This window comes from Chiloscyllium punctatum, chromosome 2 (assembly GCF_047496795.1).
Source record: "Chiloscyllium punctatum isolate Juve2018m chromosome 2, sChiPun1.3, whole genome shotgun sequence".
Classification (NCBI taxonomy): domain Eukaryota; kingdom Metazoa; phylum Chordata; class Chondrichthyes; order Orectolobiformes; family Hemiscylliidae; genus Chiloscyllium; species Chiloscyllium punctatum.
Genome location: NC_092740.1, coordinates 10,877,861 through 10,893,457, shown reverse-complemented (window position 1 = coordinate 10,893,457; position 15,597 = coordinate 10,877,861). Strand labels below are relative to the sequence as shown.

The window sequence follows — 15,597 nt, the reverse complement described above, 5'->3', positions numbered from 1 at the left end:
CTGCACTGAGAACATGCAGGCACCTGTCACGTGACTGACGAGCAGTCTCAGAGTGTACTGGAAAATTGAAAATATGTAACATTTAGCTGTAAACTAGATACGAGTTGCTTTGACCATAATTTAAATCTAACCAATCAGTTTAAATTATGCCCCAGGATACTAAAACCCAATCGAGCTTGAATTTATTGTTTTTGCCAACTTCAAAACAATGAAACCACCTGATGTTTGGGGGATAAAAAAAGCAGACATTTTGAAAGTTAGACAGAGAGTAACTGCCATTGAGAAACTGCGATTCAAATCATTCTCTATCAAAGGTACCTTTCTCATATGAAACATCTTTACAGTGAAAGACAGAAGACAACTCAGGGAGATCTTGAGCTGAAAGAAGAAACACACCAATAATAACAGCCACTGTGCGGTCTTGTATTGAAGCTGATCTAACTTTAATACGGGTCGTTCTTGGAACAGTAGATTGTTATAGAGTTGAAGACAGATAACAAGCAGTTTAGCGAAAGGAGGCTAAGAGCTGGAAATAGTTGTTGTTTAATGTTCACTTTGAGAGTTAAAGAATAAATTGATTTTTAATATAAAAGTGAATTTTGGGAGTTCTCTGTTCCTCATACTTTAACAGATGGCAATGCGAGGTGAGCTTTTCTGGGTGTTTGGTTTAATTAGCAGAAGGCTTCACCGCCGTCTCAGAACAGCAGCTTCACCTGGGCAATCAGGATGGACAATACATGTACATCATCTGGGCCAGCGATACCCATGATGGAATAAAACAAAAGTAGAAATTAATGAAACAAAGAACATCCTGAGGAAAAACCAAAAACAAAGCTGCAGATGCTGCAAATCAGAAACAAAAATGGAAATTGTCAGAAAAGCTCAGCAGGTCTGGCAGCACCTGTGGAGAGAAATCAGAGTTAATGTTTCAGGCAGAGTGACCCTTCCTCAAGATGCTGAGGAGTTTGACAAGACAGATTCTGAGAGGATATTTGTTCTTGTGAACAGAAGTCAAACAGGGGAACAATTGCAAAATAACGGATTTTCTCTGTAAATTGAAATGAGGAAACATTTAATCTCTCAGCTCCTCTTTTAAGTTGATGAAGCAAAAAACCACATGGCTGATTATCCCCCTCCTCCTGCACCCAAATATCTTACTTAATGAAGAAAAGTTTAATCTGGACTCTGAGTTTAAATTACCCTGTGCTCATTTCAAATGTCACAGGTTGGAGCTGGTGAATGGTTACATTAGGAATGACACCAGGGGGTTCTCCTTCACACAGAGTGTGGTCAATACTTTGAATGTGTTTGCTGGACAGAGTGAGGGGGAAGGCTGTAAAATCCTTGACCTCATTTAAAGAAAATTAACTTTGAGCAATGGGTGGAGGGTTCTGCATGACTGAATTCAGGAGGGTTCAATGGATCCGATATGTAAGTACATTCAGCAGTCACACGGCACCAGCTTATAGTCCAACAGGTTTATTTGAAATAACAAGGTTCAGAGTACTGCTCCTGAATCAGGTGAAGTCCTGGTGTAGTGTGACTTCTGACTTTGTCCACCTCACTGCAACGCTGGCATCTCCACATCATGGAAATATCTTGTAACCAAGGTTTGGAGATGCTGGTGTTGGACTGGGGTGTACAAAGTTAAAAATCACACAACACCAGGTTATAGTCCAACAGGTTTATCTGGAAGCACTAGCTTTTGGAGCACTACTCCTTCATCAGGTGGTTGTGAAGTATAAGATTGTAACTCACAGAATTTATAGCAAAGGTTTATAGTGTGATGTAACTGAAATTATATATTGAAAAAGATTTGGATAGTTTGTTAAGTCTCTCATCCATTAGAATGACCATGTTGGCTTCAATTCTTTTCTATGTAGATCACAAAACATTTTTTTAAAACTTACATTCACAATTGAACTTTAACAATTGGTGTCTGTCAGCCCAGATAATGTATTGAAGGTGTGAGCTCCCCTGGGTGATACTGTCTGTGCCACAATGTTTAGACTGAGTCTAATCTAAAAAAATGAAGTTCGAGAATCTTACATAGATTTTTGAGCAAAGTAAAATGTAACTCTGCAAGTACAAATTCACCCCCACAAACTTATATGTGCATGTGCGTGTGTGTGTGCATGTGTGTGTGTGGGGCGGGGGTGGGGAAGGGGGGAGGGGGTGGTTGTGAATGTCTGTGAGGAGTGTGTGCCTGTATGTGAGTGTAAGTATAAAGTCTGTGAGAGGGGCATGTGTGAGTGCAGCAGTGTATGTGTGAGCATATGAGTGAGGGTCTGCATCAGTGTGTGCGTCCGTAGGAGTGTGTGTGTGTGTGTGTGTGTGTGTGTGTCTGTGTCTGTCTGTGTGTATATGTGTGTGTGTGTGTGTGTGTGTGTGTCTGTGTCTGTCTGTGTGTATGTGTGTGTGTCTGTGTGTATATGTGTGTGTGTGTCTGTGTGTATGTGTGTGTGTGTGTGTGTGTGTCTGTGTGTATATGTGTGTGTGTGTGAGTGTGAGTGTGTGTGTGTCTGTGTGTGTGTGTGTGTGTGTAGCGAGATGGGGTCATCTGTAGTGTGACATGAACCCAAGATCCTGGTTGAGGCCATCCCCATGGGTACCGAACTTGGCCAAGAGCCTCTGCTCGGCCACTTTTTGTTGCTGCCTGTCCCGAAGTCCGCCTTGGAGGATGGTCACCTGAAAGTCCAAGGTTGAATGTCCCAGACTGCTGTATGTGGCAGGTACTCATGCAACTCAGCCAACGTTGTCTATCCCATTCGCTGCAGGCAAGGATGCCCTGTGGCATGCTACATTGGTGAGAGCAAGCAGAGGCTACAGCAACGGATGGATGGGCACCGGACAACAATCAACAGACAGAACTGCTCCCCCCCACCTCCACTGTCAGAGGTCCTGCACACACAGACATACACACACACACACACATGCACGGACGCAGATGCTCTTTCGTAAGCTCACAAATACACTCCCACAATCACACATGCCCCGTCTTACAGACTTATATCCCTTTATACTCATACTCACACACATGCGCACACTCTTTCACAGACACTCACAGCCACCCCCCAACACACACACACACACACACACATATACGTTTGTGGGGTGAATTTGTACTTTCAGAGTTTCATCATACTTTGCTCAAAAAACTGCATGAATCCATGTAAGTTTCTATAAAGTCAATTTTTAGATTAGAATCAGTCTAAACATTGTGGCACAGACAGTATCACCCAGGGGAGCTCACACCTTCAATACATTATCTGGGCTGACAGACATTATCTGGGCTGACACACATTATCTGGGCTGACAGACACCAATTGTTAAAGTTCACTTGAGAATGTAATTTTTAAAAGAAAATTGTGATTTATATCTAAAAGAACTGAAACCAACATGGTCACTCTGACAGACGAGAGACTTAACAAACTATCCTGGTCTTTTTCAACATATAATTTCAGTTACATCACACTGTAAACATTTGCTATAATTTCTGTGTCTTACAATCTTATACTCCACAATCACCTGATGAAGGAGCAGCGCTCCGAAAGCTAGTGCTTCAAATTAAACCTGTCGGACAATAACCTGGTGGTATCTGATTTTCAATCTTGTAATCAAGGTTTTCAAATTGAGTGGCGAGGAGACATTTTGATCAGGGTGACTCTTCTTGGGGAATGTCCAGCACAGACCTGTTCGAGATATGAGTGGAGTCTTTAATTGTTCATTTTATTGTGAAGTTGAAAGGAATGTTACATATTGAAATAAGACCTTATGCACACTGACCTCAACCATTCTGATGTTTGTCCTTTCCTCAGATGTTCAGGGAGACGTCTCAGTGGTGAGTGGGACAGAGGGAGATTCAGTTACTTTACCCTGTATCTTCAGGAGCTGGGACTCCCACACCCTGACAACTGTTACCTGGATGAGGAAGGAGCCCTACCAACACATCGTTACATTTCCAGCCCAATCACAGGGAACTTGGACAACTGGACACGGTGGAAATCGGTACGAGCTCATCGGGAACCTATGGGAGGGAAACGCCTCAATCAGGATAAACCAGCTGAGTGTGAGGGACAATCACACTTACCTGTGTCTGGTGGAATACAGGTCAAAACACAATCTTTTGTATCTGATCCAGAAAGAGACACGGCTGCAGGTACATGGTAAGAAACCGTTCACACATTCTTCAGCCTGTAGAAGGTGCACAATGAGAGTGGAACAGATTCTGTGAATGTTTTGTGATTTGACTTTCTGCTGAAAGGACATGGAACTTAAACATTAACCCTGTTTCTCCCCATCAGTATTGTCTGCCCTGCTGAGTGTTTGCAGCATTTTGATGTTTATTTAAAATGTCCAGCATCTGTAGTATTTTAACTTTGGGATTCAAATTTAATTTTTTTCAATATTTAATGTACTATGATGTGCTGATATTTTTTAGGCGCTTCTGATGTCAGTATTGAAAGACATTGACACACTCAGAATATTTAGTTCAATCTCCAAATGACCCATCTCCTTGAACAGGAAGGTGCTACAGACTAATGTGTCCCTCTTGGTTCCAACCTTCATCAGGAATAGTTCCATCAATGCAAGTACATTCCCCCAGTGTCCATCTGACTGTGTGAGGCATCCCAGCCACGTGGGACCTATCCTAGCCCTGCATTCACCAATGGAATTTTAAAAAAAAGCTAACCTAATGGTTGCATGTGACCATTGTTGAGATTTGGAAAAGCCGATCTGATTCAATCATACACTTTAGGGAATCTGGGTTTTGGTGAAATTAGCTGGACGGTTGGTTTCCAAAGCAGTGTGATGCCAACAGTGTGGGTTCAATCCCCACATTGGCTCAGGTGACCATGAAGGACCCTCCTTCTCAACTCTCCCCTCACTGAGGTGTGGTGGCCCTCAGGTTAAACCACCACCAGTTGTCTCTCTCTCTCTCTCTCTCTCTCTCTCTCTCAAGATAAAGCAGCCCATGGTCTGGTAATAATATGGCAACTTGATTTAGAGAATGAAATCTGCCATTTACACTCAGTGTCATGTGTTGCCATATGCACAATCTTGAGCCCTCTCTCTCCATCAGCACCACCTCACACAGACTCAGGGCTGCTCATAATCCACCAACTCTGCACAGTCCACTTCTAACTCTGTATTGGGAAAACAAAACACTGACTGGGTGATTACTTTGCAGAACAGAAATGTTCTGCCCACAAAAAAATGATTCTCAGCATCCAGTTGCCTGCCATTTCCACACACCACTTTTTGGGGACCCAGTGACCTTCTGGACTCAATATTGAGGTGAATAATTTTAGGGCCTCAGCACCTTCTCCTACCTCCTTCCCCCAACCCCCACACACCAGGCCTTGTCATCACATGGGCTACTACCAAAACAATCCATTGTCAGTGACGAATGGTCTCCATCAGCAGCTGTTCATTCTCCCAGGCTGACCTTTCCCCTTTTGTTTGTCTGTCCAATTGCTTTTCTCTCTGTCTGGGGTCTGTTTCCACTGAGTGTTTACTCCTGCCCCCTCACTCCCCTCCCCATCTTCAGCCTCTATACCAACCTTTTCCCAGCTATAATCAGTTATAGAATCATACAGCACAGGAGCAGACCCTTCAGTTCAACGAGTCCATGCTGACCATAATCCCTAACTAAAGTAGTCCCACCTGCCTGCGCTTTGTACATATCCCCCCAAACATTTCTTTTTCATGAAATTATCTAAATGCCTTTTAAACGTTGTAACTGTCCCCACATCCACCAATTCCTCTGGAAGTTCATTCCACATAAACCACTCTCCGTGTAAAATAAAAACTGCCCCTTACAGGCATAGAGTCATAGAGATATCCCAACCCAATCTCGTTCCACCTGCCAGCACCCAGCCCATATCCCTCCAAACCCTTCCTATTCATATACCCATCCAAATGCCGCTTAAATGTTGTAATTGTACCAGCCTCCACCACACCCTCCGGCAGCTCATTCCATACACATACCACCCTCTGCGTGAAAAAGTTGCCCCTTCGGTCTGTTTTATATCTTTCCCCTCTCACCCTAAACCTATGCCCTCTAGTTCTGGACTCTCCGACCTCAGGGAAAAGATTTTGCCTATTTATCCTCTCCATGCCTCTCGTAATTTTGTAACCCTCTATAAGGTCACCCCTCAGCCTCCTTCCTTATGTCTTTTTAAAATCTTTCTCCTCTCACCTTAAAGATATGCCTCAGTCTTGAAATCTCCCACCTGAGCAAAAAGACACCTGCCATTCACCTTATCTTTATTCCTCATGCTTTAACGATCTTGATAAGGTCACCTCTCAACCTTGTACGCTCCAGTGAGAAATGTCCTTGTCGCTCCAGACTCTTCCGATAACTCAAGGCCTGCTTTATTTGCAACATCCTGGTAAATCTCTTCTCCAGCTAAATGATATCGTTGCAATAACAAGGTGACCAGAACTGGACACAATAGAGGCCTCACCAGCATCCTGTCCAACCTGAATATAACATCCCAACTCCGATTATCAAAGGTCTGAGCAATGAAGGCAAGTGTGCTGAACCACCGCATATATAGATGATGCAAATTTGGAAGAATTCTGTACCTGAATCCCTCGGTCTCTGTTCTTCAGCACTACCCAAGGCCCTACTTTTAATTGTGTAAGTCTTCCCTTTGTTTGTTTTCCCAAAGTGCAACACCTCACACTTATCTTAAACTCCATCTGTCACTCTTCAGCCCATTGACCCATTTGATTAAGATTTTTTCGTATTCTAAGATAACCTTCTTCACTGTTCAACATTCTATCAATTTTGGTGTCAACCACAAACTTGCAAAACATGCTTTTTATAGTCTCATCGAAATTGTTCATATAAGTGAGTGACAAAAGTGGGCCCAGCACTGATCCCCGTGGAACCCTGCTGGGCACAGGCCTCCAGATCAAAACCCTCCCTCCACCGTCACTCTCTGTCTTTTGCCTTTCAGCCAATTGTGCATCCACTTGCCAAGCTCACCCTGAATCCCATGGGATCCAACTTCACTAATTAGTCTACCATGCGGAGCCTTGTCAAAGGATTTACCAAAGTCTAAGTAAACAATGTTAACCCCTCTGCCCTCATCAATTTTCTTGTTTACTTCTTCAAAAAACTCCATCAAGTTTGTGAGACACGATATCCCTTGCACAAAACCATGCTGACTATCCCAAATCATTCCTTGCCTCTCCAAATGCATATAAATCCAAACTTTCAGAACAACTTACTCACCACCGAAGTCAGACTCCCAGGTCTGAAGTTCCCAGGCTTCTCCTGACATTCCTTCTTGAACATGAGCCACTCTCCAGTCATTCAGCACCTGACTGTTATTTATGGACGATACAAATGTTCCTGCAGGGGGCCCAGCAATTTTCTCTTCACTTCTGACAATGTCCTGGGATTGAGTAGATCACGTCTCAGAGATATATATTTATATTTTCAAATACCTCTAACAATTCCTCTTCTGTATTACAAGCTGTTTTCAAAAAATCAATGTTTATTTCTCAGAGTTCTCTTGCCTCCACTTCTTTGTCCACAGTAAAAACTGACACAAAATATTCATTTGATGTCTCTCCCATCTCCTGAGGGGTGGCATGATGGCTCAGTGGTTAGCAGTGGCACCAGGGACTTGAGTTCAATTCCAGACTCAGGCAGCTGGAGTTTGCATGTTCTCCCTGTGTGGTGAGGGTTTCCTCCCACAGTCCAAAGATGTGCAGGTTCGGTGAATTGGCCATGCTACGTTGCCCATAGTGTGAGGTGCATTAGTCAGTGGAAATGAGTCTGGGTGGGTTGCACTTCGGCAGGTCGGTGTGGACTTGTTGGTCCAAAGGGCCTGTCCATTTAACCCTTCACCTAACACTACGGTCAATTTTAGCTTAGCCAATTCACCAAATGTGCACATTTTGTGGACTGTGGGAGGAAACCGGAGCACCCGGAGGAGACCCACGCAGACACGGGGAGAATGTGCAAACTCCACACAGACAGTCGCCTGAGGCATAGAATTGAACCTGGGTCTCTGGCGCTGTGAGGCAGCAGTGCTAAACACTGTGCCACCGTGCCGCCCACATTGTAGGGAATCTAAAACACAAAGGCAATCTCTTTGATTTTTAAGGAGACTTACACTCTATCTCTTGTTGCTGTCTTGGTCTTAATGTACTTACACGATCCCTTTGGATTATCCTTAACCTTATTTGCCGAGGTTATCCCATATCCTTTCTTTGACTTCCTGATCTCCCTCTTATGAATGGCCTGACACTCATTATACAGAGCAAGAGATACATTTGGACCCAGTTGTTTATATTTAGTATATGATTCTTTTTTATCCCTGACTGGAACCTCAATCTCTTTATTTACCTGTTGTTCCCGAAAGCAGTACAGTTGAAACCGCCCTTTGTGAATGGTCTTTTCTGACTCAGAAGAGATCGCAGTGATCCAAGAATCTGAATCCCTGAACATTATTCCACCTCTTCTGCCATTGATTTGTCTCCTTTATCCTTTTGTTCCCTCATCTGAACTTGGCCCTGGGAGTAAATTAGAGATTACTACTTTTGAGGGTCTAGTTTTTAAATCTTCTCCCTAACCTCTGATATTCACTTTGTAAAGCCTTTATTCTTTCCCTAACTATGTCATTCCCATCAATTTGTACAAAAATTTCCAGTATCTCACTCTTCCCTTTAACAGTATGTGTCAAACATTTTGCAATGTCCTTAATCCTAGCACCAAGAAAACAGTATAATATCCTAGATTCATGCTCACTGCTGCAGAACCTCCTGTCTGTGCCCTTGACAGGAGAATCACCTACAATAATTATTCTTTTAAATTTGTCATACCCCTCCAAACATAAGATTCATTCTTACAGCCCAAGATTTGACTGTCCCTTCTAATTTCCTCTGAGAGATTATCCTTTCAACAGTACGAGAGATTTCTGAACTACCTTCTTACCTTTCCTGACAGTCATCCTTCTATCTGACTGATCCTGCTGTGTTATCACCTCTCGAAATGTACTGGCCATCTAACTCTGTGTCTCTTGTATGCCTGCAATGTCATTAAGTCTAAAAAGAAGCAACTTACAATAGCATATTATCTCTAAAATAAACTACCTTTCTTTCTCCAAAGATAAACCTTTCTTTATCCAAAGAGTTAATATTAAGCACAAGTGGTCCAGCCCCAGCTATCAATGTTCTGATTAAAAATAAAATCCCACGTGTCAGCCTGTCCAAGAGGTGTGTAAACACAACTTGGTTTGAAACAAAACATTCCTCAGCAATTTAAAAAAGAATTGCTTCAGTGAGTTTAAAAACATCTCTCTCATAATTTCATAGTGGAAAAAGACTGAACAGTCCACATGTGGGCCTGTCCAAAACTTCCATTGAGAAAACTCCATTTCATAAAAATTTGTGTCAGTTTGTTTTGCTTCTTTTGCTTTTTTGACGAGAAAAGAGCTAAAAATGAATCAAATAAAAAGCTTTTCTGACTGAAATTTAATAAACGTAAGAAATCTGAAAGTAAACCTGGAAATAAATCTGAATCTCAGGAGCAGCTGCAAGATCCACACTCCTCTCGGTCCACTGTTTTTGATCATTTTATTTCTGAAGAAGTGTCACTGGACCCAAAACATTAACTCGACTTTCTCTGCAGAGATTTCACTGTACCTGCTGAGTTTTTCCCGCGATTTCTGTTTTTGTCTCTGCCATCCTTCCTTGGTCAGGCCTCCAGGACAGGGATTGACAGTACATCAGTATTGAAGAAGGGTGTTCACTGTGTCAGGTCAGTGGAAGTGAGTGTGGGTCCTGGAGGTTGGGTCAGGGGCTGTGTGAGGAACAGCACTAGGTCCCATGATTTCTGTAAAATCTTTCAAATAACCGAGGTCAGGCTAAACAGCCTATCGTATCCCATCTTCTGCCTCGCTACCCTGAACAAAACCATTCTGTCTGCCTTTGATCCATCTCCATCTCTTAAGTGTAGATGAATTCTGCCCCTCAGAATTGCTTCCATAGTTTCCCTACCACTGAGGTTTGACTGACTGGCCTGTAGATACCTGGTTAATCCCTTGCTCACTTCTTGAATCATGGTACCACATTGGCTTTCCTCCTGTCTTCTGGCACCTCTCCATCTGCAGGTCTAAGCTCCATCTGTATAACCTGAAGTCTAATCTTCAAGCTTTTCTACAAGATAAGCAGATTATAATTAGCAAAAACTGTTGTCTCATTAATTCCATATCAGACATAAATTTCAAAGTGTTGAATAGCTGATAGCAATGTTTCTTTTTCCATCGTTAATCAATGTGAACCAACCAGGTAAGAATAACAAATTTCCTTCCCGAGAGTTTATGGTCATCATGAGATTCTTAATTCCAGATTTAAAATAAAATGAAACTCTACTCTGGAAGGCTTTGAACTCCATTACCCCAGAAAATGACCTGGATCTCTAGATTTATAGCCTCCTGATAAGACAACTCTGCTATTGCACCCCCTAGTAATGGCAGTCACTTGTCTTGAGTGAACCACACAGAATCTTCACTTTTCAGTACAATACTGAGCAATGACCTTGTTCCTGTCTTTCTTCATTGCTTCAATATGTGGTTTTGTAGCAATAATCTTCCCTCATGGAATCTCCTAGTAAACCACTCCAACCTCGTACAATTCATGTCAATCTTTTTTTGAAGCTTTTCCAATGCCGTTGGGTTTAGCTGCCTCTGGCTTCAGCACTGTAACCTATCGGGCCGTAAGGGAGGGAGGATTGCTGGGTTGTCACGGGGAGTCAGTATTCTGGTCTTGGTGAGCGAAGTGATCTTGACATTGAGCTTATGTCCTGTTCAATATGTAGGACATTGTTGTGGTGCAGTGGGGAGTGTCCCCACTTCAAGTCACATTTTGCCTTCAGCCTACTCAGGACTCTACCAGTGATTGTCATCATTAATGGATCCTAATTCACTGGATGGCCCTTTAAGAGAAGGTTGGGAGTCAATTATAACACTTTATTACATAGGAGATGTTGTGACAACATACACCTTAAACTGCTGTCAATCATTACCTACTTCATCAGCATATGATGGGTCAGCCCCATGACTTGTTAGACAGTCTGAAGCAGCAAAATCGAAGTCAGATTGACAATAAACATCACATCCCAGTCAATCAAAATATTCCCTTCACATAAAAACACACATTATTGTTTCACACACACTGACCCTGTGTGTGCCTGTTATTTTTGCATCAAAGAGAAGAACATAACAAAAGGATAATTGAACAGAGATATTTCAATTCATGCAATCTTTAGATAGAGTGGATAGAATGTTTCCCCTTGAATTTCACAATTGGAGACATCAGAATAACTGAGGTCAGAATGGATTTGGGCCAAAGGGAAGGCTGAGGGAAGATTTGATTGAGATGTTCAAACTCATGAAGGGTCAGGATAGTGTCAATAGAGAGACTGTACCCACTCATGAAGGCTCAGGATAGTGTAGATAGAGAGAGACTGTACCCACTCATGAAGGGTCAGGATAGTGTAGATAGAGAGAGAGACCGTACCCACTCATGAAGGGTCAGGATAGTGTAGATAGAGAGAGACTGTACCCACTCATGAAGGGATCAAGAACTAGAGGGCACAGTGGGATGGCAGTTTATAAAATATTATTGTTCATTCAGAATGTGGGTTCAAAAGTGGAGTGAAAAGAGATTTTAGGTTTCAGTTCTGTGAAAGTGACTTGTTCATTTGAAACAAAGGGTCAGAATGTGATCTGGAACATTGAAGTAAAGACACTGAGAAAGTGTCCTGGAGATAGGTGACCTGGAGCATTCATTGCTGAATATTTACCAAGGTGAGTTTTACAGTCGATACAAACAGATTTTTGAGTACCACCAGTCAGCTGAGTTCAGAAGAACAGAAGTTGGAAGAATAGTTGTTTTAAAAAAATTCCGAAAGTCTCCAGGTTGAGAGTTGTAAAAAAATCTCCAGATCAGCAGCATTGAAAATAAGTCTGAAGCTGTTTCAGTACTCAAAGGAAGAGGGAGAGAAAGAGTAAATGAGTTGGTTTATGTTAATGCATTTCATAGAGAGACAGAGAGAATCCTATCTGGTGAAAATGCTGAGATTCAGTTGAGTGAGACATCCTTAAGTGAAGCTTACTGAAGTCAATGTTGACGACATCAACTGTATTATTCTCATCTTCATACCTCGTCACCTCCTCTAAAATTCCATCAAATCCAATTCAATCAAATTCCTTTACAAATTCATGCTAAATATCCTGGATTAACCTTTGTCTCTCCAAGTAATGATTCATTCTGTCCCTCAGAATTGTTTCCAATATTTTCCCCACCATTGATGTTGGCCTCACTGGCTTGTACTCTCCTGGTTTATCACTACCACCCTTGAACAATAGGGTAACAGGTAAAGGGATGATTGGCAAGTGAAATAACAAGGGTTCAGAGATACTGTGCTCCTGTTAGAGTGAAGGGTAAGGCTAGTAAGATGAGGGAACAATGGATGAGTAAATATATTGAGGCTCTGGTTAAGAATATGAAGAGTCATGTATTAGGTGTAGACAACTGGGATCAAGTGAATATTTTGAAGAGTGTAAGGGCTATCGGGGCATTCTTATGAGGGATATCAGGAGGGCAAAAAGTGGACATCAGAAAACCTCAGCAGATAAGGCTGAGGATAAGCCAAAGATATTCTAGAAAGTCATTAGAAACCAGAGAGCAACCATGGAGGGAATTGGGCCTCTTCAAGATCAATGAGGTCATCTATGTGTAGAACCAGAGGAGAGGGGGGAGATATCCTAAACAAATTCATGCTAAATATCCTGGATTAACCTTTGTCTCCTCCGTTGTTCTTTAAAAGCTTCCCAGTCAGAAGTGACAGTCGGAAGTGACAGGACTTCTGTTGAATAAAGGGAACTATGGAGCTATGAGGGAGGAGCTGGCCAAAGTTCAATGGTGCAATACCTTTGCAGGGATGACCGTGGAGGAACAATGGTGGATATTTCTGTGTATAATACAGAAGTTGCAGGATCAGTTCATTCCTAAAAGGAAGAAAGATCCCAGGAGGAGGCATGGGCGGCCGTAGCTGACGAGGGAAGTGAAAAAACATATAAAGTTAAAAGAGAAAATGTATAACATAGCAAAGATAAGTTGGAAAACTGACGATTGGGAAGCTTTTAAAGATCAACAGAGGATTACTAAGAAGGAAATACGCAGGGGAAAAATGAGGTATGAAGGTAAACTGGCCAATAATATAAAGGAGGATAGTAAAAGATTTTTTAGGTATGTGCAAGGCAAAAAAATGTTCAGGACTAAAATTGGGCCCTTGAAGACAGAAACAGGGGAATATATTACGGGGAACAAAGAAATGGCAGAAGAATTAAATGGGTACTTCAGATCTGTATTCACTGGGGAAGACACAAGCACCTCCCTGAGGTAACAGTGGCTGAAGGACCTGAACTTAAGGGAATTTATATTTGCCGGGATTTGGTGTTGGAGAGACTGTTAGGTCTGAAGGTTGATAAGTCTCGGGGGCCTGATGGTCTACATCCCAGGGTACAGAAGGAGGTGGCTCGGGAAATCGTGGATGCTTTGGTGATTATTTTCCAGAGTTCGATAGATTTGAGGTCGGTTCCTGTGGGCGGCACGGTGGCACAGTGGTTAGCACTGCTGCCTCACAGCGCCGGAGACCCGGGTTCAATTCCCGCCTCAGGCGACTGACTGTGTGGAGTTTGCACGTTCTCCCCGTGCCTGCGTGGGTTTCCTCCGGGTGCTCCGGTTTCCTCCCACAGTCACAAAGATGTGCAGGTCAGGTGAATTTGGCCATGCTAAATTGCCCGTAGTGTTAGGTAAGGGGTAGATGTAGATGTAGGGGTATGGGTGGGTTACGCTTCGGCGGGGCGGTGTGGACTTGTTGGGCCGAAGGGCCTGTTTCCACACTGTAAGTAATCTAATCTAATCTAATCTAATCTAAAGATTGGAGGGTGGCGAATGTTATACCACTTTTTAAGAAAGATGGGAGAGAGAAAGCAGGAAATTATAGACCAGTTAGTCTGTCCTCAGTGGTGGGAAAGATGCTGGAGTCTATTATAAAGGATGAAATTACGGCACATCTGGATAGTAATAACAGGAGAGGACAGAGTCAGCATGGATTTATGAAGGAGAAATCTTGCTTGACTAACCTTCTTGAATTTTTTGAGGATGTAACTCTGAAGATGGATGAGGGAGATCCAGTAGATGTAGTGTAACGGGACTTTCAGAATGCTTTTAATAAAGTCCAACATAGGAGGTTAGTGAGTAAAATTAGGGCGCATGGTATTGGGGGCAAAGTACTAGATTGGATTGAAAATTGGTTGGCTGATAGGAAACAAAGAGTAGTGATTAACGGCTCCATTTCAGAATGGCAGGCAATGACCAGTGGGGTACTGCAGGGATCTGTGCTGGGACCGCAGCTTTTTACAATATATGTTAATGATTTAGAAGATGGTATCAGCAATAACATTAGCAAATTTGCTGATGATATAAAGCTGGGTGGCAGGGTGAAATGTGATGAGGATGTTAGGAGATTACAGGGTGACCTAGACAAGTTAGGGGAGTGGGCAGATGATGGCAGATGCAGTTTAATGTGGAAAAATGTATGGTTCTGGATTAGTGGTGATGGAAGAGCACAGCAGTTCAGGCTGCATCCAAGGGGCTTAGAAATCGACATTTCAGGCAAAAGCCCTTCATCAGGAATAATTGCTGATGAAGGGCTTTTGCCCGAAACGTCGGTTTCGAAGCTCCTTGGATGCTGCCTGAACTGCTGTGCTCTTCCTGCACCACTAATCCAGAATCTGGTTTCCAGCATCTGCTGTCATTGTTTTTACCATAATTGTATGGTTATTCACTTTGGTGGCAAGAACAGGAAGACAGATTACTACCTCAATGGAATCAATTTAGGTAAAGGGGCAGGACAGAGAGATCTGGGTGTTCTTGTACACCAGTCAATGAAGGCAAGCATGCAGGTACAGCAGGTAGTGAAGGAGGCTAATAGCATGCTGTCCTTCATAACAAGAGGGATTGAGTATAGAAGCAAAGAGGTTCTTCTGCAGCTGTACAGGGCCCTGGTGAGACCACACCTGGAGTACTGTGTGCAGTTCTGGTCTCCAAATTTGAGGAAAGACATTCTGGCTATTGAGGGAGTGCAGCGTAGGTTCACGAGGTCAATTCCTGGAATGGCGGGATTACCTTACACGGAAAGACTGAAGCGATTGGGCTTGTATACCCTTGAGTTTAGAAGATTGAGAGGGGATCTGATTGAGACATATAAACTTATGAAAGGATTGGACACTCTGGCAGCAGGAAACATGTTTCCGCTGATAGGTGAGTGCCGAACCAGAGGACACAGCTTAAAAATACGGGGTAGACCATTTAGGACAGAGATGAGGAGAAACTTCTTCACCCAGAGAGTGGTGACTCTGTGGAATGCTTTCCCCCAGAGGGCAGTGGAGGCCCAGTCTCTGGATTCATTTAAGAAAGAGTTGGATAGACCTCTCAAAGATAGTGGAATCAAGGATTATGTAGATAAGGCAGGAAGAGGATACTGATTAGGAATGATCAGTCATG

At 42.8% G+C, this 15,597-nt stretch overlaps 1 protein-coding gene across 3 annotated transcripts in view; it reads left to right on the top strand.

Annotated features, from left to right (window-relative positions):
* The window catches only part of LOC140494207 (polymeric immunoglobulin receptor-like), an 89,935-nt gene that overhangs the window by 18,470 nt on the left and 55,868 nt on the right, over positions 1–15,597 (top strand). For all 3 annotated transcript variants that reach the window (XM_072593391.1, XM_072593383.1, XM_072593375.1), the window contains one exon: positions 3,819–4,166. In XM_072593391.1, coding sequence (XP_072449492.1) covers positions 3,819–4,166 — 348 coding nt within the window. The remainder of the gene's footprint in view (positions 1–3,818; positions 4,167–15,597) is intronic.